This window comes from Python bivittatus, unplaced genomic scaffold (assembly GCF_059951505.1).
Source record: "Python bivittatus isolate LINGU-HERP-01145 unplaced genomic scaffold, Pbiv_v1 ctg000270_np1212, whole genome shotgun sequence".
Taxonomy (NCBI): domain Eukaryota; kingdom Metazoa; phylum Chordata; class Lepidosauria; order Squamata; family Pythonidae; genus Python; species Python bivittatus.
In genome coordinates, this window is record NW_028277050.1 from 2,457,614 (window position 1) to 2,473,687 (window position 16,074).

Genomic DNA, 16,074 nt, shown 5'->3' on the forward strand with positions numbered 1-16,074 from the left:
TAACTGTATGTGCTCAAGGAACTATCCAGAAGACCTCTGCCATTCATGAAATAGATGATCAAGTTGAAATAATTCCAGACAAGATGTAGAAACCACTGATATTGTTCCATAGCATTTTTCTTTCCACCACTATGCCAATAGGGAGGAATAGCGGTGGAAAGAAAAATGCTATGGAAGACTATCTCTGTGGATGTGTACCAGGTGGGATGCTTTGAGCTTAAACATACTTAGAGGAGGGAATCGTATGGAACTCAGTGAGGTTTCCTTCTGAGTGGACATGTTTGGGTTTGGACTGAAAGTAACAGAAGGTGTTGCAGCTGTCTTCCTTCATCTGTTGCAGGTATTCAAGGTGAAAGCTGTGCAACTAGCAGGAAGGCTCCTCCCTGCCTTCAATACACCCACAGGGATTCCTTGGGCAATGGTGAATTTGAAAAGGTATGAGTGTGGGCAGAGAAGCCTGGCACAGTGAAGAATAATGTAAAACCTCTGATTGGCTTCTCCTGCTGCTGCTGAAGACCTGCAAGTTTACACAGTGTGGTGTTTTCTCTTTTTTGACTGCTTTTAATTGTGCTTATGTTAAGCACATAACTTCAAGCTGTGCTAAACTTTTATTAGTTAACTGTCATTTTCTTTCATTGCTTGTTGTTTATTGTAAACGCATTTTCTTAGCCTTTTCCTATCATTTTCTAATTAGTGGTGTAGGTCGCAACTGGGGCTGGGCTTCTGCTGGCAGCAGCATCCTCTCAGAGTTCGGTACGCTCCATATGGAATTTGTACACCTCAGCTATCTGACTGGCAACCCTGTCTACTATGAAAAGGTTTGTTCTGTGCCTCTTTCTGATGCACTCATTCAGTTCAAGGCTTGTGAAACTGTAGATGACATGGAAAAATGCATGTGTTTCTGTGTGTATGTGCATACATACACCCACTTATGTGTACACATATGCATGCATATACACATATATCTTTCTTGTCCCAATATTTCTTTAAATGTAGTTTTAAGACAGGTTATTAGTTCAATTATAACATGTCTAATCCTTCAGAATACATTAAGAAACCTATTTGGTCTTGTAATTGATAAAAGAAAATCTGATTTTAAAAAGAGGAATGTTGAGAGGAAACTCTGGTAACTTTTTTTTCCCATTAAGGTCATGCATATTCGTAAATTGCTCCAGAAAATGGACCGCCCTAATGGGCTTTATCCAAACTACTTGAATCCAAGGACTGGGCGCTGGGGTCAGCGTAAGTATTTCTTTCACATAAATTGCAAACTAAATCTGGGTGTCCTGTATGAATGTTCATGTGTGTCTGTCCATAAATTCACTTCAGCCTTCTTCAGAAACTCAGTTTAATGTCATGATTTTAGTTAACGAATAGTCTTTGGTGGGTTGTAGGCTCCAAGATCAATACTCTGCATGCTCTAATTTTTTCCTTCATGGCTGATGATGTTTATGATTTGACATGGATATCTGAACTGGGCCTCCTGTGGATGCATTAAATCAAAATTTGCTTCTAAAAAAGAGTGGGAAACCTTGTTCCAGTTACGATTTCTAGGATTGTGTGGCTGCAGCAGAAGTTACTCCGCAAAAGCCAAGTGATCCTGAAAAAAGATTACTGCTGATTAGAGTTTAGCTAATTGCCAAGGTGTTGTTATGCCTATATGAGTCTGTGAATGTTCTCATTCATGTGACTTACGTAAGGTGGAGAAAGGTGCCAGTTTTTCAACCATGCTGTGTGTGTTCTGTACATGATATTAAAACAGGTTGTAGAGTTGTCCGTCCAGAATATCTTGACCAAAATAAAGATAGCTTTAAGGTGACTTCAGTATTCTTAGTTAACATATTACAGCAGAGCTCCTTCAGAGAATAAGGGCAAAAAATAATCAACTGAATGCAGCCAGGGGTACCCATAACCATTTTTCTGATGTACAGAGCTTGTCAGGTGATATTTAAAAGCTGTCACCCACTGCCTGGGGTGGGGTGGGAGTTCCTGCTCATGATGACTCATCACTTTGCCTCTTGATCAGGGGTTCTGGGGAAAAAAATTAACAGGTTCAACCTCCTGAAAAGGTTTGAAAATGCCTGTCTTAAAGGTCAAAATAACAATTCAAAATTACTTTGGCAGTCTTGACCATTAGGTCCAGTAAGAGAAGTGGCAAGTATAACATTGTCCATCTGGATAGGAGGAATCAAATGCACATATGCAGGATTGGGGAGACCTGCTTGGTGGTAGTGTGCACTAGAAGTACTAGTGGGTCACCAGCTGAACATGAGTAAACAGTATGGTGCAGCAGCTAAAAAGAGCAATGTGACCTTGGACAGCATTAATGGGAAGTAGTAATTCCTTTATACTTTGCAATGGTTAGACAAGTAGAAGCTGAAGCCTGTTCAAAAGAGAGTTGTCAGGATGATAAGCAGCCTGAAAATCAAGTTGTTTGAGGAATGTTTAAAGTTGCTGAGTATCTTCAGCTTGCAAAAGTGAGGACTGAGGGGAGATAAGATAATGGTCTACAAACATCTAAAGGGCTCTTACATGAAAGAGGGGAAAACATTTTTCTCTGTTGAAACTGAGAGCAAGAGAAGAATCTACAGGTTAAATTTAAAAGAAAGATTCAGGCTGAATATCAAGAGGAATTTCTTGCCAGTAAGAGCTGTAAAGCAGCGGGGTACTATCTCTAGAAAGATAGTGGATTTCTCACTGGATGTTTTCAAATGGGCTTTGAATAGCAACCTGTTTGGGGCAGTTTAGTGGATTTCTGCCCTGTACAGGGGATTGGACTAAATGACCTATGAGGTCACTTCCTTCTCAATTTTATAATTGTACGTGTTCTAACAAAACTCATCAAGCAAATCAATACATTTCGTAATTATTTTAGGAAATGATGGCGGAAACCGATGGTTGTGGAAATAGTGTACAATAATACAGTGGGAATGAGATAAGTATGTGCCTATTAGAACAGATGTTTTATGCACATGCACACATATTTTCTTGCAATCCTATGTCATATGTTTTAAGGATTTGAGACAGAAAACATTCTCTCTCTGAGAAATAAATATTATCCTGATATTGATAATTTAGAATATTTCAAACATTATTGAACTTTCAGTAAACTTACTTTCCATTATTTGATGTTCTGTAAATTGTTTTAATGAAATGTTGTATTTCATTTTCTGTTCAGATACCAATGGAGCAGCACCTTTTTACTAATGTAGAATTGTAACAACTTTCCATTTTCAACTGAGAGCCAGCATGGGGTAGTGGTTAAAATGTTGGAATAAGGTCAGGGGAAACTCAGATTCAAGTCCATGGAAACTTCCCGGGAGACTTTGGGCCTGTTGCTCTATCTCAGAGGGTGCTTGGGTATCCCCAAGGAAGGCATCTTTAACTTAAGATGCCTTGATGATTTGACTCAAAGGTTTTGCCCAGAATGGTGGGTTATAAAAAGTTATTCTCTGTGTGAGTTGCAGTTTATTCAATTACACAGTCCTGACTGTGACATTTCTGATCAGTTTATTAAAAATCTGGGAAATGCTTTAACGCTTATGCAAATAGGTTCCAAGGAAATTATAACAAGGAGAGCTTCATTCCTTACATTGCTAGATGAAATATGAAAATATTTCTACAACATTAGCTTTTTTCATCCAGGTTTGTGGATTTTGTATTTGCAAATCACAGCAATCTTGCATACGCTGTTTTATATTTATGCATACTCCCTGTCTCTGTCTCTTTCTCTTAACAGATCACACATCCATGGGTGGTTTGGGAGACAGTTTTTATGAATACTTGCTGAAAGCTTGGTTGATGTCAGATAAGATGGACGTGGAGGCAAGGAAAATGTATGATGATGCTATTGAGGTGATTATAGTGCATTGATTCCCCCTTTCCCCAAGCAATTATTGGTTGTTTTTTTTAAGAATAAGAATGAAAACAAAAATACATCCTTAGCTTAGCTCATTTTGTTCTATTACTTGAAAATGTTGTTTGGGGATTGAGTACACCATGAGCAAAAGAACTGGATATAAATGATGAAGTAGTCCTAAGCAATAGCATTTAAAAACTCCTATTGGGGTACTTACTATAACTCTGGAAAGATGAACAGTGTATCAAATTTCTGAAAAATGTTGTTTAAAAATGGGCACATATTTTTGAAGTATTTAATATTAATAAAACAGCAACAAAATAGTTTAGTCAACAGGTATGCTGATTACTTACTTAACTGTTACTGTAAGCAGTGAAATTTATTTGAAAACATGGGACTCACTTTGTATATTTTTACAATATAATGTAGAATTTCTGTTGATGGAAACAATTTGTGTTTCTTTTTAGGGATTCTTCTAGTTTTAATTTATTCAATTTGCTATGTTTATTCTTCCTTTCTGTATAGGGCAGCATCTGCAGCTTTCCATCCCATCTTTTTCTAACAAATCCCTTTGCTGTAAGTTACTGGAGAAAGTATGTGGCCCACGGTCATCTAGCTGAGTGTAGATTTGAGTTTCTCCTAGTCCATCGTCCAAGCTGCTGCTTGGTTATTTGGTTTGTTCCTGGCTGCTACAGGCAAACAAGTTCTCACTCTTACCTTGCTTTATTTTATTATAATAGCATAGAATCATAGAATGTAAGAGGGGAAATTGGAATCCATCTATTCAAATAACCTGCCCACTGCAGGAATCTACTGCTTCAGCCTCCCCGAGAGATGGCCATACAGCCTCTGTTTAAACATCTCCACTGAAGGAAAATCTACCACTTTGTGAGGCAGTCAGTTCCATTGTTAAACAGCTCTTAATGTTAGGATTTTTTTCCTATGTCCAACTAAAGTTTAATTCTCTGTAATTTAAACAGATTTAAATCCTGAAATAATTCTACATGGTAGCTCTTCAGGTATCAGTTATCTGGATATTCAGTTATCCTATCTCGCTGCAAACTTGCTCTTCAAATTAAAAATGTCCAGGGTCTCCAACTGTTTCTCAGAGGATTTTCCTTCTAGGCCCCTTGTCATTCCTAACCATCTCTTTACTTACCTGGGGTTGCCACTCCTGCTTGTATCAGTTGTTCTACTCAGATACATTTGAACATAGTTCCCTTTTGGAGAAAAGATTGTACAGTAGCATTTGAACTCTGCTCTTTCCCCATCACCAGCAGTGGGCCCACCCCCTTGTTTTTCTTCCTTTTACGACTGACATAACCAAAAAAGCCCTTTTAGTTGCTTTTAGCTTCTCTTGTCAATATAAGGTCCTTTTATGTGTTAACATTTCTGACCTTTTCCTGCAGTTGCTAGCTATTTGTTAGTATACCTTCTTTTTTCCCCCTCTGATACATTTTTTAATTAACTAAATACACAAAACAAAGAGAAAGAATATACAAAATTATAAAAGAAGAAAAAAAATAGAAAAAACCCAAAACATACAAAATATATATTTACAGACATACATATATCAATAACTTGAGGCCATGATTAATTTTAGTCATCCACAGTGGACCTATATTAATTCTGCAAACTGCTGAATAGTTGGAGCCATATGTTTGTGTTTCCAATGCAGAACAATAAGTCTTTTGATTGTATGTCCATTTTCTTTGTCCAGAAATCCATTGATATAAACATCTGAAAATATTAAATCTCAAGGTTGAGTTGATACATGTAGGCTTCTTACTGAGATGGAACAATATATTTAAATAAAACATTGATTTCACTGCATCTCCTACAACATAAGGGCAATTAGGTCATTTCTAAAACATTTCCTGTTGAAAAGGATGTAATCTAAAATATATTGACATGTTTATTTTTTTAAGCTCTCTTATTATTATTCTCTCTGAAGTGAAACATACAAAGAAAAAAGAGAAAATATATATACAGTTTACACACACACACACACACACACACACACTTACACTTAAAGGGTTTTGAGAAAAATTAGAAAAACGAAACAAAAGTTATAAACAAGCATTCTGGTAGCCCCCCTCTCTTTCTTTCTCCCTCTCCCCCCCCCCCCCCATTAATTGCTGCATGGATATTTTTATACTTTACTTTGAACATTATTACTCACTTCTGTTTGGATCATTTTAATTGTTGTTATTTTTATGATTAAAACAGTTTCTCTTTTTCTTCAAAAACCGTATTCTAAGTGTCTTAGCTTGCCTTGCTATTCAAGCATTCCTGCTTGAATTTGGTTAGATTTCTGCTGTGAATTTACAGTGGGGCAAAAAAGTATTTAGTCAGCCACCAATTGTGCAAGTTCTCCCACTTAAAAAGATGAGAGAGGCCTGTAATTTTCATGATAGGTATACCTCAACTATGAGAGACAAAATGAGAAAAAAAATCCAGAAAATCACATTGTCTGATTTTTAAAGAATTTATTTGCAAATCTTGGTGGAAAATAAGTATTTGGTCACCTACAAACAAGCAAGATGTCTGGCTCTCACAGACCTGTAACTACTTCTTTAAGAGGCTCCTCTGTCCTCCACTCGTTACCTGTAATAATGGCACCTGTTTGACCTTGTTATCAGTATAAATGACACCTGTCCACAACCTCAAACAGTCATACTCCAAACTCCACTATGGTCAAGACCAAAGAGTTGTTGAAGGACACCAGAAACAAAATTGTAGACCTGCACCAGGCTGGGAAGACTGAATCTGCAATAGGCAGGCAGCTTGGTGTGAAGAAATCAACTGTGGAAGCAATAATTAGAAAATGGAAGACATACAAGACCACTGATAATCTCCCTCAATCTGGGGCTCCATGCAAGATCTCACCCCGTGGGGTCAAAATGATCACAAGAATGGTGAGCAAAAATCCCAGAACCACACGGGGGGCCTAGTGAATGACCTGCAGAGAGCTGGGACCAAAGTAACAAAGGCTACCATCAGTAACACACTATGCTGCCAGGGACTCAAATCCTGCAGTGCCAGATGTGTTCCCCTGCTTAAGCCAGTACATGTCCGGGCCCATCTGAAGTTTGCTAGAGAGCATTTGGATGATCCAGAAAAGGACTGGGAGAATGTCATATGGTCAGATGAAACCAAAGTAGAATGTTTTGGTCTAAACTCAACTCGTCGTGTTTGGAGAAGAGAGAATGCCGAGTTGCACCCAAAGAACACCATACCTACTGTGAAGCATGGGGGTGGAAACATCATGCTTTGGGGCTGTTTTTCTGCAAAGGGACCAGGACGACTGATCCGTGTAAAGGAAAGAATGAATGGGGCCATGTATCATGAGATTTTGAGTGAACGCCTCCTTCCATCAGCAAGGGCATTGAAGATGAAACGTGGCTGGGTCTTTCAGCAGGACAATGATTCCAAACACACCACCCGGGCAACGAAGGAGTGGCTTCCTAAGAAGCATTTCAAGGTCCTGGAGTGGCCTAGCCAGTCTCCAGATCTCAACCCCATGGAAAACCTTTGGAGGGAGTTGAAAGTCCGTGTTGCCCAGCGACAGCCCCAAAACATCACTGCTCTAGAGGAGATCTGCATGGAGGAATGGGCCAAAATACCAGCAACAGTGTGTGAAAACCTTGTGAAGACTTACAGAAAACGTTTGACCTCTGTCATTGCCAACAAAGGATATATAACAAAGTATTGAGATGAACTTTTGATATTGACCAAATACTTATTTTCCACCATGATTTGCAAATAAATTCTTTAAAAATCAGACAATGTGATTTTCTGGATTTTTCCCCCCATTTTGTCTCTTATAGTTGAGGTATACCTATGATGAAAATTACAGGCCTCTCTCATCTTTTTAAGTGGGAGAACTTGCACAATTGGTGGCTGACTAAATACTTTTTTGCCCCACTGTATACCAACGCTTTTTCCATTGCTGCATATTTTTCAATTTTAGTTTCCCAATGCTGCAATGACAGCAAGGTTTCTCTTTTCCAGCGTTGTGCTAGATTGATTCTTGCTGCTGTCACCATGTCTCTTAATAAATCATTATGCTTTTCATTTATGTTCTCTGGAGTCATAGATAATAAAAATATTTGTGGCTTTAATTTGAGTTTTATTTTCAGAATTTTCTGCATGTTTTGGTGGTTTGGTATATTTCTTTCCAGTACTTTTCTTTTCTTTTCTTTTCTTTTTTACATAAGTACCACATATGATAAAACATTTTGTACCAATTTTTGCTTTTTATTGTTCCAGTTATTTGCAAATACATTAACCATGGTAGAGTTCTTCTTTCATTAAGAAATTCTTGTTGTGTCTGTAGTCTGTTTTTTGTGTCCAGATGTATCATACTGGCACATGCAATCAGATCTTTCTTACTATAATTACCTTTGAAATAGAAAGCATTTGATGGTGATGTTAGTGGTGAAATTGTTAGGCTTATCCTTGCTTTTTGGGAATTCCAAAATTTTTAACAGACTTTCTCTTATATGATCCTTCAGATTCTTGTCTTCTTTTGTTTCCTTATACCATAAATATCTGTGAAGCCCATTGGCTAAATCTGCTCCTTCTGTAGTTGATATTCTGTTATTTGGAAATATTGTCCATTCTGCTATCCATGATAGAAGCTTGCTCTGTAATGGAATCTGAGATTGGAAAAAGCTAATTCATCTTTCTTTTACGACTTGCAAAATTTTGAATTTTGCTCTTGTTTTTCCCATTCCGTATAAATCTATTAATTGTTCTTTGCCAATCCTGCAATGTTTTCTCTGAGATTTGAATTGCTGCCATTTGAAATAAGAAGTTTATCTTAGGTAATACATCCATTTTTTATTGGTGCCATAAGCCCCAGCTAGGAAAGTTTTGAACTTTTTCACCTTTCTGTGAAAAGTGTTTTATTTTTATCCATTGTTTATTGTATTTGTTTTGAAATATCTTAAAAAGTCTTTGAAAGTCTTAACTATTTACCTGAATCTTTTGTTATCTCATAGCCAGTTTCTTTTTTCACAAAATTTTCTTTCTCAGAAGTTAAGTGCCTTACTGTTCCTTTTCATTGATTTTGTATCTGGAAAAGTAATCAAAATCTTTGATTACTTGTATCGACTGCTATATGGAGTTTTGTGGTTACATGATTGTTAATACTACATCATCTGCACAACATTTCATCTTCTGTTTCTCTCCTTGAATTTTGATACCTATTATCTGTTTATTTTTTCAGATCTTGTTGGCCAAGACTTCCAGAGCAGTTACAAATAGTAAAGGGCAGAGTGGACACCCTTGCCTTGTGCCTTTGCTAATTGAAAAGCTTGCAGAGAATGTTCCATTCACTGTAATCTTTGCTGTTTGCCACTGACATTATTCTCTCCACCCAAGTTTTGAATTCTTCTCCAGGGTTCATTTTGTTATCATTCTAATAGAAAAAAAGTCCATTCCAAATTGTCAAAGGCTTTTTCCGCATTTAGAAATATTATTGCTGCCTTCTTTTACTTAATATTGATACATTCTAGTGCATTTATGATAAATCTGCTGTTATCTTTCATTTTCCATTTTGGAATGTGATCTGTATGTATCATTTCTCAAATGCGCTACCTCAGCTAGGATAGTAGTAAATATCAAATATGTAATTGACATTTAGTAAAAAAATTGGTCTATATTACTGAGGTTCTTCAGATTATTCCCTTTGTGTATTCATGTTAAATATGCCTCTTCCCACATCTTTAGAATTGTTTTTGTTATTTGAATTTCATTCATTGTCTTTAACAGTGGTTCTACTAGTTCTTCTACTTTTTTATAGTATAGAGCTTTACTAATTTTAATGTTCTTTATTGCTTCTTTAATCTCTTGGATTGTTATTAATTTGCTTAAAATTTCTCTGTTTTTTAGTAAATTTTTAAGCACTGAGTTTTCAATATATGCTTCTAAATTTCTTTTGTCCTTAAAAATTTTTGCAAGTTCTTCTGCTGTTTCTGATCTTGTATGTAATAGTTTATTATCTTTCTCTATCACTCTTATCATCCTTTTTTCTTTCTCTTTCCAAATTTTATATACCCGATGTTTCCCTGATTTACTTGCATTTTCAAAATAATTTTGTTTGGTGCATTTTGTCTTCTTTTGGAGTTTTGCTGTTTACAATAAATCTAATTGTTGTTTAAATGTATTTAATTCTTCCAATGTTTGTCGATTTGGTTTGGGTTTATGAATCTGTTCTGATTCCTTTATTTTCTCTTCCAATTGTGATTTCCACCTGCTGTGTTCTTTTTCTGGTGTGCTGCAAGCCTTATTGAGGTTCCTCTCATATAAGCTTTAGATTGACTTCCATATAGTTGTCTCTGTCATCCCTGTAGTATTTATTTTAAAAAAAAATTAAATTATTGTTTGCATTTTCGCAAGATACTTTCATGAAGTAACAACTTTTCCTTCATCTTCTATCTACTAAATATTTTTTCTCCCTGAAACCAAGGTATTAAAATTGGAGCATGTTCTGTATATATCACTGAGCAGATTTGCACTTCTTTGATAGATGGCGTGAAAGCCTTAGCTGGTATACTTTCTTGATGATTATCTATTTCCTGTACATGTTAGTTTTAACTCATAGTCAAAAACCTTTCTGTAGTATCTTGAACTCCAGGTTAATGTGATTACTTCTTCCCACAGTTCCCATTACATTTACCTGTTCAACCAGCTCTTCCTTCTTTGTTAAGATCAGTCCTAGAGAGCCATTATTTTGTCTTTTCTTTAATCTTCTGAAATATGCAACAGGCAGCAAGACCACTGAGGAATGTTTGGAACCTTACAGTCTTGGCTGTACATCCAACAGATGCCCAGGCAGTGGAAGCGTCCCATTATTACTATGCCTCTTATCCCTGAAAGTTCTGCAGTGTGGTCCAGGAAGGCATTATCCAGATCTTCTGCCTGGCTTCGCAGTCTGTAATTCACTCCCACAATAAAACCTTTATTGTTTTCCCTTCTTCATAGTTTTACCTGAACATTCTTACCTGGACTCTCATGCTAAAATTCCTAGAACTCAAATGCATATGTGCATATCCATCTCATATAATGCCACCCCTCCACTTCTTTCATCTGGCCTATTCCTTTAGAATAAGTTACAGGTAGTCCTCGCTTAATGACCTTAATTGGGACTGGCAACTCTGCCGCTAAGCAAGGTGGTCGCTAAGTGGGAAATCACATTACCTCAACTGGGCTTTCCAGCTGGAAAGAGCCAAAACTACTCAGTTTTACACCTTCAGCTTCTGTTTGCCTCTTAACCATTCTCCTGCTCTTTGGAATATTCAAGTGCCTGCTTGTGCACACTGAACGCAATGCAATCACACCGCAGCCTGGAGCTGGGAGTTGCAGGTGCACTACGCAAACAGCTTACTCTCTTGAAATCTCTTTGTCTCCAGTCTCTCCACTCTGCAGTGGGGGGGGGGGAGGCAGGGAGCAAGTGATTTCTGTAGATATTCTCTCCTTTGCCTGATCCTTTCCTGCTGCTGGCACAGTCGCATTGCTTTCAATGTGTAGAGAGCAAACGGCTTACTCTCTTGAAGTCTCTTCCTCTCCAATCTCTCTGCTCTGTGGGGGGGTGGGGAGAAGGGTCAGGCAAAGGAGAGATTATCTACCAAAATCACTTGCTCTCTGCCTGTCTTTTTTTAATCTTCTGAGAGGCGCTTTGGTGCTGTTCACTGTCCTCATACATCTGGGTCTATTCTAAGAATTCCACATCTTCCGTGATTAGGGACAATTGGTTTGTAGCTCCTTTACCTTCTCTTCCAAGAGGGCAATTAGTCTTCATTTGCAGCCATATATAATTCCTGTTATCTTCAGGGAGAAAACCAAACATGACATGTCCCCCTCCAGCTTACAAGAGCAGTTTTATCGTTTGTTCCCTTGTGTTGAAATCCATTGCAAAACTCCTGTTTGCTCTCCCTTCTCACTTGCTCAGAGAGCATAATATAAAAGCGTGTCACTTTTTTTTATGGGTTATTTGATCATAGCCAAGGAATAGCAGATAGTCTGACAGTAATTTGTGCAGTAATTATGTTTCATAACAGGGAAATGGTCAGAAACCCAGGAGGCTTGCTAAACTGTTGCAAAAACACACACCTTTGCAGAAATTTGAGGAAGAAATGGAAACAACTTCAGATTTCTTTCTGGCTGTTGGCTAAGTGCTATAATATAACTGAACTCTTAACTTCAAGCTCCACAACTCACTTTGATTGCATAAGTATCCATTATTGGTACAAAAGTCTGTGTCTTTCAGTAAAACAAAGATTCAGAGAAGTAGGCAAATTAGGCCAAGGTATGAATTGCCTGATCTAAATGGATCTGTTCAGTCTGTTGCCACCTGAAGAAAAGTTGTATCCAAAGTTATGCCAACTGGCCTTAGACACACAGGGCACATACATATGGTTCAAAAAAAAAAGTCATTATGAGAAAAAGTGGAGAAAGGAGTGGAGGAATAAAGTTAACACTTCCTAAATTGTGCTCACCACCCCTGTAATCTGGAAAGTATAAAAGGAACTCAGTACTTAACTCCACTCTCCTGTGAAAGTGTATTACGGTTCCTTTTTTTCCCCTATTTTTCTTTCAGTGGAGAGAGGGAAAATGGAGTAACTATATAGCTTTTGTCCTGTTCTGTAACTACATGACTTCTTGTGTCTTGGAGGAGTGAGATTAAAAAAGAATGAAAAGATGCTTTGACCAGTCATGGTAATTAAGCTTGTATATTTCCACTGCAGGCTATAGAGAAGCATCTTATCAGAAAGTCTAATGGGGGCCTAACTTTTATTGGGGAATGGAAGAATGGGCACCTCGAGAGAAAGATGGGCCATCTCACATGCTTTGCTGGGGGAATGTTTGCCCTTGGAGCTGATGGTTCCCGAGATGATAAGGCCGGACATTACCTACAGCTTGGAGCAGAAATTGCACATACATGCCATGAATCCTATGATAGGACAAGTAAGTATCCTTGCTTACTTTAAGTTTTGGATTGTTTTCCTGAGAGTTGCTTTTGCAGTTGTAGCAAGGTTGAATTGAAGCAGCTTGAATGTATAAGCAGAATTCTGTGAAGAGGAGGTTTCAACTCCTGAATCAGGTATTTTAGTTTAAATAAGAATATGCTGCTGGATGTATTGAATATAACTTTGTCCCCACCCCCACCCCAAAATACTTCACCATTTCTATTTGCACCTAACTGTGGGAAAGCTAACAGATGCTGTGATTATATTCAATAATAACTTCCTGTAATAGGAGAAACCAGAATAGTAGGAAGTTCTTCCTGTTAGTTTCAGATCATTTCTCTGGGCCATGCTACTTCTTCTTGCACCCACTGAACAACTGCTCTGCCTGTTTCCTACACTCTCCCACAGGAGGAAAGGCAGACTGTAAATCTTACTAATCTATAAGCTGCTACAACAGTCAAACATACATGGTTTTGCAATGAAATAACATTGTTAAACAATTTGGGAGCAAACTCATACTCTGGCCAAGCAGTCCCCTTAAACACTAGAGACCCCTCCCCTTTTTTTTTTTGGACTTCGCAAGGTATTTTTTAATAATATAATATAATATAATATAATATAATATAATATAATATAATATATAATATTTGGTGACAGTAGTTTTAATTGCAGTGGAATACACACTATATATTTTTATATATATAACTCATATATATTATTTTTCAAAAAATATTTTAATATATGCTTAATACATAAATTTATTTGCACAAAAATCTTACATAAATATTGGTAGATGTTCTTTAATTATTCCTTTCTCTTACATGAAAGACTTATAGAATTTTTCTGTTCCATCTGAGAATAGCGTGGATTTATCAAGTTAAGGAAGGAAATAACTTCATGGTAGTTGTATCGTACATCTTGCATACAAAAGGCATGATGGAGTTGCATTACTATTTCATGTAGGTATTCTGTCTCCTATAGAAGCTATTTGGGTAGGCGGAAAAGCCTATAGTGCAAAAGGAACAGGAAAGCTTCACTGCAGCTATCTGTCTGTGTCAGTTTATCTCTCTAGCATTAAAAAACAAGCCCCCAGCTAGTGCTGTTAGACCTACCACCCCACCAGGAGGAAAAGCCTGACTTTAGGACAAGGTAGGCAGTAGAAGTTGCTCCAACAGTATGACAGTAAGGATCTGGTTGGCTCTCCCCTCCATTTCCCCCCATCGCTCTTTCCAAGATGAAAAGAGCTGTCGCTAGCTTTGATACCATGGCATCTCCTCATGGGAGTTGAACTATGATAATTGCCAGGAAAACGTACTGATGAAGAGAGAGAGTGGAAGCTGTATTTCAGTTCCCAAGATTTCACACAGGAGAAGTTGGCAGCATCTCCTTTCACAGTTAAATTCTAGGCAGAGAAGGTGGGGAAAGTCCATGGTGGGTCTCTCCAACCCAGACAACTAAGGTAAGATTTTGCTTTTTGAAGGAGATAAAAGGGGGAAATTTAGGGCTCCACCCAGGGGCCCCAAATCCAAGTTACAGATTTCAGAGTTTGAAAGGAGTTGTATGGTGACCATTTTGGGATAAGCAGTCTCTGCTCCTTCCTCCATAAAAGTTCTGTAGATAGAAATTCACTTTTTGTTTCAATATTTTCATACACAGAGCCAAAATCCTTCAAGGTTAGAGCTAAAAAACAGAGAAAATATGGATATAAAACATCAATGAGTTCTCTGTTCACTTATTGTTCCCTAAGTATATGAATCTTAGAGTATGTTAAATGCTTCTTAATTATTCTACAACCATGCATACACTCAAAATGCTGAAGTGAATTTAGATTTCTGTCAAGCTGTAAAAGACCTGACCAGATCCACAAGAACTATCACAACTATTTCTGTGACCATTAAAAGCAAAATCTATTAACGTTTCCTTTAGAGTAGCACTGTTGAACTTAGAAGTTATATAAGAGTATGCTGGATTAATTTTCTTCGTTTTCCTTTGCAGCTTTAAAACTGGGCCCTGAAGCTTTCAAATTTGATGGTGGTGTGGAGGCAGTAGCAGTGCGGCAAAATGAAAAATACTACATATTGAGGCCGGAGGTGATTGAGACCTATTGGTATATGTGGCGATTCACACATGATCCTAAGTACAGACAGTGGGGCTGGGAGGCAGCACAGGTAACTATTAACTAATCTTCTAAAAGAAACCCACAAAGTTTACCTGCCAGCCTCATATTGCTCATAGTAAGAAATCTAAACCATGATGCATGTTGTTTTTTCTAGATAGTTTCCTGTGTTATCTTAAAGACCTAAGGAAAAATGGCTTAGGGACATCCGATGAGTGAGAATACTGGGACAAAAGACTTCCAGTGTCTCTTTCGTATTGCCCACAAAATGTTTTTTATCTTACATTAAGATTAAAAAAAGAATTCAAAATTTTCTTTAGAATAATCCATTGAATTATAAAATGAGCATTGCAATTAAAAATTAGGCCTTTTTTTGCCATGGAGGCTTGTTCCAGACGTAGCTTAGCAGCTGAGCAGCACAAGAGAAGAGTCTGTTTCAGGCTGCTTCCGAGAAGGGGAGCCAGGATTAGATTTCCCTCACAATAAGAAGAAGTAGTATGCCAAATAGAGGCTGCTTTGTAGAAAAAAGGTTTGCATGGGGTGCTGCAGGGTTTGGTACTCTCCACTCCTTTTTAACGTGTACATTGAAACCACTGGGTGAGATCATCTGCCACCGTGGGATGAGGTATGATCAATATACAGATGTTACCCAGTTATACATCTCCATCCCAGGTGATGTGAGTGATGCTGTGACCACTCTTTCATGGTGCCTGGAGGCTGTGGGGGTCTGGATGGGGTGCAACAGGCTTCAGCTGAACTCTGGTAAGACAGAGTGGCTCTGGATTGGAGGCCTCTCGGTAACTGGGGATTTACCATCTTTGGTTTTGGACAGGGTTGCACTGCCCCAGACAGACCCGGTGTGTAATCTGGGGGTCCTCCTGGACTTACAACTCCTGCTAATGGAGGAGGCAGTTGTGGCCAGGAGGGCCTTTGCCCAACGTGTGGGGTGCCAGTTACTCCCTTTTCTGTATCAGGAGGCTCTCTGGTCATCTCTCGGTTAGACTATTGCAATGCGCTGTACATGGGGCTACCCTTGAAAGTATCTGGAAGCTACATCTGGTTCAAAAGGTGACTGCACGGACAATCTTAGGTGCTTCGAGAATGGCACAATAAACACCTTTACT

General features: G+C 38.0%; 1 protein-coding gene across 1 annotated transcript in view; it reads left to right on the top strand.

The window, feature by feature from the left end:
* Positions 1-16,074, top strand: part of MAN1A2 (mannosidase alpha class 1A member 2) — a 61,534-nt gene that overhangs the window by 37,213 nt on the left and 8,247 nt on the right. Inside the window, exons 6-11 of the mRNA XM_007420399.3 lie at positions 341-435; positions 695-818; positions 1,149-1,242; positions 3,740-3,855; positions 12,613-12,832; positions 14,830-15,002. Coding sequence (XP_007420461.1) covers positions 341-435; positions 695-818; positions 1,149-1,242; positions 3,740-3,855; positions 12,613-12,832; positions 14,830-15,002 — 822 coding nt within the window. The remainder of the gene's footprint in view (positions 1-340; positions 436-694; positions 819-1,148; positions 1,243-3,739; positions 3,856-12,612; positions 12,833-14,829; positions 15,003-16,074) is intronic.